The sequence below is a fragment of the Monoraphidium neglectum genome, assembly GCF_000611645.1.
Source record: "Monoraphidium neglectum strain SAG 48.87 unplaced genomic scaffold scaffold02866, whole genome shotgun sequence".
NCBI lineage: Eukaryota > Viridiplantae > Chlorophyta > Chlorophyceae > Sphaeropleales > Selenastraceae > Monoraphidium > Monoraphidium neglectum.
The window spans coordinates 2,932-7,871 of record NW_014010762.1 but is presented as its reverse complement, the minus strand read 5'-3'; the positions used below and the strand labels follow the sequence as shown (position 1 = coordinate 7,871).

The 4,940-nt window shown below is 63.0% G+C and overlaps 1 protein-coding gene across 1 annotated transcript; it reads right to left on the bottom strand.

Moving 5' to 3' along the window:
* Positions 1-280: 280 nt before the first annotated feature.
* MNEG_11694 (hypothetical protein) lies at positions 281-2,156 on the bottom strand (the record flags this gene model as incomplete). Its single annotated transcript, XM_014039835.1, has 5 exons — positions 281-466; positions 750-860; positions 1,061-1,177; positions 1,407-1,533; positions 1,954-2,156. The coding sequence occupies 5 exons, from the start codon at positions 2,154-2,156 to the stop codon at positions 281-283; spliced, it is 744 nt and encodes a 247-aa protein (XP_013895289.1).
* Between the last annotated feature and the right edge of the window lie 2,784 nt (positions 2,157-4,940).

Here is a 4,940-nt window from a genome sequence, read left to right as displayed (position 1 = left end):
TAGCGTGGGGCTGGCGCGCAGCTCCTGGGCGGTCTGGATGCGCGCCTGCGGGTGAGCGTGTATGACAAAATGTTGGTTCGCGTTGGAGTGAGGGGTGCGCATGCGAATCCTGACGGGGAAACAGGTGCAGGGCTGCGGCACAGGAGCAGCTCGGTGGAGCGCGGGGGCAGCAAGCAAGCACGCGGCCACGACATGGCGGCAGCGCACCGCCCTGCCGCGGTTGCCCGGTTGGCTGCCACGCCTTGAGCAAAACACCCTGGCAGGGCAAGGCAAGCACCGTTCAGCGGGGCAGCAGGCTAAAGCTCACCTTGAGCAGGTCCTGCGCGTGTGCCAGCTTCTCGGGCAGCTCCAGGTCCAGCTGGCACGCCCTCAGGCGCTGCGCCAGCCGCGGGATGCCCGCCAGGGCCGCCATGACCTGCTCCGTGGCCGACAGGGACGACAGGGCGCCACCCTTCCGCGCGTACGCCTGCGAGGGGGATGCACAGGCAGGCAAAGCATCACGCGTGTCAGTGGGTGTGTGTTTGAGTTTGTCCGTGTGTGTGTGTGTGTTTGGGGGGAGAGTTTGCGCGTGCGCTGTGAGTATGTGAAGACCAGTGGTGTTGCAGCTCATCGCATGGAGTCTACTGACAACCACCTTGTCCCATGGATGGTTGTACGCTTTTATGTGGGTTGCTGTTTGGCGCAATCCTGATGTCCTGCAGCCTGGCGTCTGGCCCGTCCCCTAACCGCCCCCCCCCCAAAAGGCTCACCTCCAGGGAGGCACGCTCGTCCTCCGTAGGTATGCAGGGAATCAGACCCCTCAGCAGGTCCGGGCTCTCAAAGGCCGGCCCGCTCCTGGCCGTCACCGAGGACACCACGTTCTGGGGGGTACGTAAGGGGGATAGGGTTTTGGGGGTGAGGTTGTGAAGTGCATCATGGGGTTGCCCGGGCAAAACAAGACCTCAGGGTGAAGTACACGATTGCAGGGATGAAGCTTTGGGGCCACCACCCATTCAAAACCCCCACCTTGAACACCCACAAACCCAAACCTTGCGGCCACTAGCCACCATATGCAGCGCACCTTGGGCGTGATCTGGCAGCCCCTCAGCGTGATGCCCACGTTGGTGGCCCTCCTCAGGTCGATGACGGCGTTGACGGTATTCTTTGGCGTGGAGGGTTCCGCTTGGGCCGCCTTGGCCTGGGACAGACACGGCACAGCAACGGGAGCAGCGACAGGCTGGAGGTCAGCGCACAACAAGGAAGTTATTGTATCGTGTTGGCCAAAGGAGCGGGCCAGGTGTGCATGAAGCTGTTGGGCGCCAAGGTGCTCTGTCCAGCCCGGGGTCGGGCCCCGCCGCTCCTGCGACCTGCGGCGCCGCCACGGCCCCCGACTTCGCAAGCTTCCTGCCGCGGCCGGCCCCGCCCACCAGTGCAAAGGACTCTTCCAGGGGTGCCAGGTCCAGGGCGGGCGCCTCCTCCCTCAGGGCGGCGCCGATGGCCTCCCAGATGCTGCCTGGGACATTCTTGTCCGGCACTGCCGACACGTACGCCTGCCTGCAGGCCGGCCGCGCCTGAACAGCGAGGGCCGCCGCCGCGGGAGCGCTAGCGCCGCCAAAGCCGGCACTGCGGGAAGCGAGCGCCGCGCGCGCCAGCGGCGGTGGCGGGGCGCCGCCGCGAGGCGCGCCTGGGGGCGGCAGCGGGGGCGGCGGCGGGCTGCGAGGCGGGGACGGGGGCCCCGCCCGCGGCGTCGCCAGCAGGGCTGCTGCTGCTGAGGGGTTGGCGAAGGCCGTGTGAGGGATGGGGTGCAGGCTGGTGCCTGACAGCAAGAAAGCTGGCTTGGCGTCCACGGCTGTCGGCGTGGGCGGCCTGAAGGCAGGCTCCTGCGCGGAGAGCTGCGCCGCCGCCGTGCCGTGCAGCCTCAGCGGCTGCAGCAGGGGCTCCTGCCCCTGTGAATGCTGCTGCGCTGCGCCGCACCCGCTGAGCTGCTCAGGTGCGGCTTCCATCGAGGCGCCGTCGCTGCTGCCGTCGCAGCTGCTGCCGCTGGCCCCGCGGCTGAGGCGGCGGCGCGAGCCGCTGCCCAGGCGGCTGAGCCTGCGGCCCGATGCGCTGCGCCCCAGGGTGCTGTTTGTTGGCGTGAGCAGGACCGGGCTGCCCGGGGCCGCTGCACGTGGCGCCATGGGTGGGTCGGTGTGGGCAGCGGTAGATATGTTCTTCGGGGCGCTGGAGGCTTGCACAGTGACCGCGCTGTCGCGGGTTCTGCGCGGCGTCCGCGGTGCACTGGCCTCCTCCTCGCTGCAAGGGGTGGGCCCCATGTTGGAGGCGCCCTGCGTGTGAGGCGGCATGACCGGTCTTTGTCAGCATTTGCATGAGGGGAGAAATGATGTATAAAAAATTGCTTGCGAACGCGCACATCAAGGTCAAATTACACGCCTGGGAGGCATGGAAGCGCTCGGTGCGCAGCCTGTTGTGTGACATGGCTGAGTGGCAACAAGGGCGTCTCAGCATGTCTTTGGCATTGTGTGCAGGGGAGATTCCAGTCGGCGTGCACCAGCTCAGCCAATCATCACAAGAAAGCGATCGGCTCACCGCATCCCCCTGTTGCTGCTCTCGCCGCGGCGCTGCCTTGTTGGCGGGCCTCCGCAACATCGCCCACTTGGTGGCGCGCAGGCGGCGAAGCGAGGCTTTGATGTCCTCCTCCCTTCTGGACACTGCACGCTCGCGGCGTGCCAGTTGGCGCTCGTGCTTTGCCAGGGCCTGGGGGCGGGCGAGGAGGCGTTGAAACAGGAGGAGGTCAAGGAGGGGCTTTTTGCAAGGGTGTGGCAGCCAAACAGCAAGAACTGGCAAGTTCACCCCGCGTTTTGAGCTGCGCGGGCAGGAGTTGAAAGGCTGCCACAATGGTCAGTACATCACAAGGAGGCAGCAAAGCCTGGTGCTTCGAGCGTGACGCAGGCGCTTCCCGATCGCATCCCGACACCAGCTCTCACGTACCGTGAACGCCGGTTGTTTGCACAGGCGTTGTTGCTCCGTCATGCCAGAGCATGGAGCTGTGACTTCAGCCTGCAGGCCTAAAAGGCTGGCGGCGACAGCGACAAGCTGCAGGATCACCTACAGGGTGGGTGCAGAGGTGTGCAGGCAGGACCACTGTGTGTGGCTCAGGAGGCAAGGGGCTTAACCAGCCGAGCGTGATGAGAGCGCCACCAAACACCCTGCTTGCATCTAGTGTCTCGAGCGTCGTGCCACAGCGGGCAAGCACGCAGGAGTGCACAGACCGCCGACATAAATTTCCATCACCAGATCCAATTGCATCGCACGGCACGCATGCATGCCGGCCCCACCTGCAGCAGGACCCATGTTGCCATCGCAGCGCTGGCCTCCACAGCAGCTCCGATGAACACCAACATTGGTGCGCCAGCTACCTGTACAGCCACCCGCAGGTTTGTGCTGCCAGCAGACTTCTAGAAACCTACATGTGGGTTGTAGGGAGGCTGTCATCACGACGCATTGGCGGGTGGGCAGGTGGGTGCCCAGTTGCCCTGCTTCGAGGATCTGACCGCAGGCCCCCTCAGAAGCCCGCAGCATACGTGCAACTACATGAGAACGATAACCACAAGCACACAGGCCGCGCTGAGGGCCTCGGCAGGGCCGAGAAGGTGAAGTTGCCGGGGGACGTCATAAACCCCCATCTCGTGTAGGCGCCCCACGCTGCTCACCTTGAACCTATATCTAGTCTTGAGCCGAATGAACAGCTCCGGGGTCACGAGCACCGACTGAGGTTCACGGACCAGACGTACCGAGAACACCGAACAACTCAGAACGAATGATACAGCACGTGGGGCTAAAGCGGAGGTAAGGTATGCGAGAGAGCATACAAGGTTGATTGTGAATGACCAATTGCAGCATGTGAGCGCTTCATCGCATGGGGCGGCTACATGTGCAGCTTCGCCTTCTCAGAGACAGCTGCCCGCTCAGCTCGGCAGCTGTCGCCATTACGGCATAATCAAGAGCCCCACGCCATGACGTTCACAAAAACCTGACACTTCTTCCTCACCTGCATTGGACGGGGAAATGGATGTGGTGTTGCCGCGCGCGGTCCGCTCCAGGCCACGCCAGGTGTGCTGGAGCAGGTCTATGCAGCTGCAGCAAAGCACCACAGAAAGAAAAGTTGCTGCAGCCCCTCCAAACCAGCATGCTCTTGAAACTCGTCTGATGTGCATGACCAAACCACACCCCTCGAGTACTGCCATGATCGCATGATGTGCGCAGTTACCGTAGTGCGAGGGCGCGCTCGAGGCGGTGGTTTGCATTGCACATTTGGCGGAGTACTCCAGCCGTTGTGTGTGCTGGTATGCGTGCCTGCTCAGAAGCCTGGCTATATTGGGTCATCTTGGGGCGCGGCAGTGCATGCGCCAAGTGAGACGGCATGCTGACTGGCCATGCTGTTCAGCTGTATGCAGGACACTCGTCGGCAACGACGACTGGCGCACATCGCTGTGCCAGAGTTGGCAAACACAGATCCTTTCAATATCAGCCATGTGCAGCGTCCATCTAATCGATAAGGGTGCAGCACTGCTCACGACAATGTTGTCAAGGGATCCAGTGACAAAGCTTTCAACCTTCGTATTGCCGGTGCATTGCATACGTGACTACCCACACACCTGCAGAATGTTCTTGAACTTTTATTGTGCTTGTATCGGGGACACAAATCGTCACCAGAAGGCAAGTGATCTGCAAGCTGACGTGTAGTTGCATCAGAAGCGCACAGTTATAGGTGAGACGGCGACAAGAGGCGTGAATTTGAGCACTTGTCTGCGACGGCCTGCCTCGCTCGCTTGCAGATGCGCTTGCCGCACGACAAACCGCCCCTGTCAGCACCAGCTCAGCAGTGGCTGTCATGCGCTGCTGTTGCCCGCATGCACACCAGGAGCACGGCGGCGCCAGCACAGTAGATAGAACAAGAAATA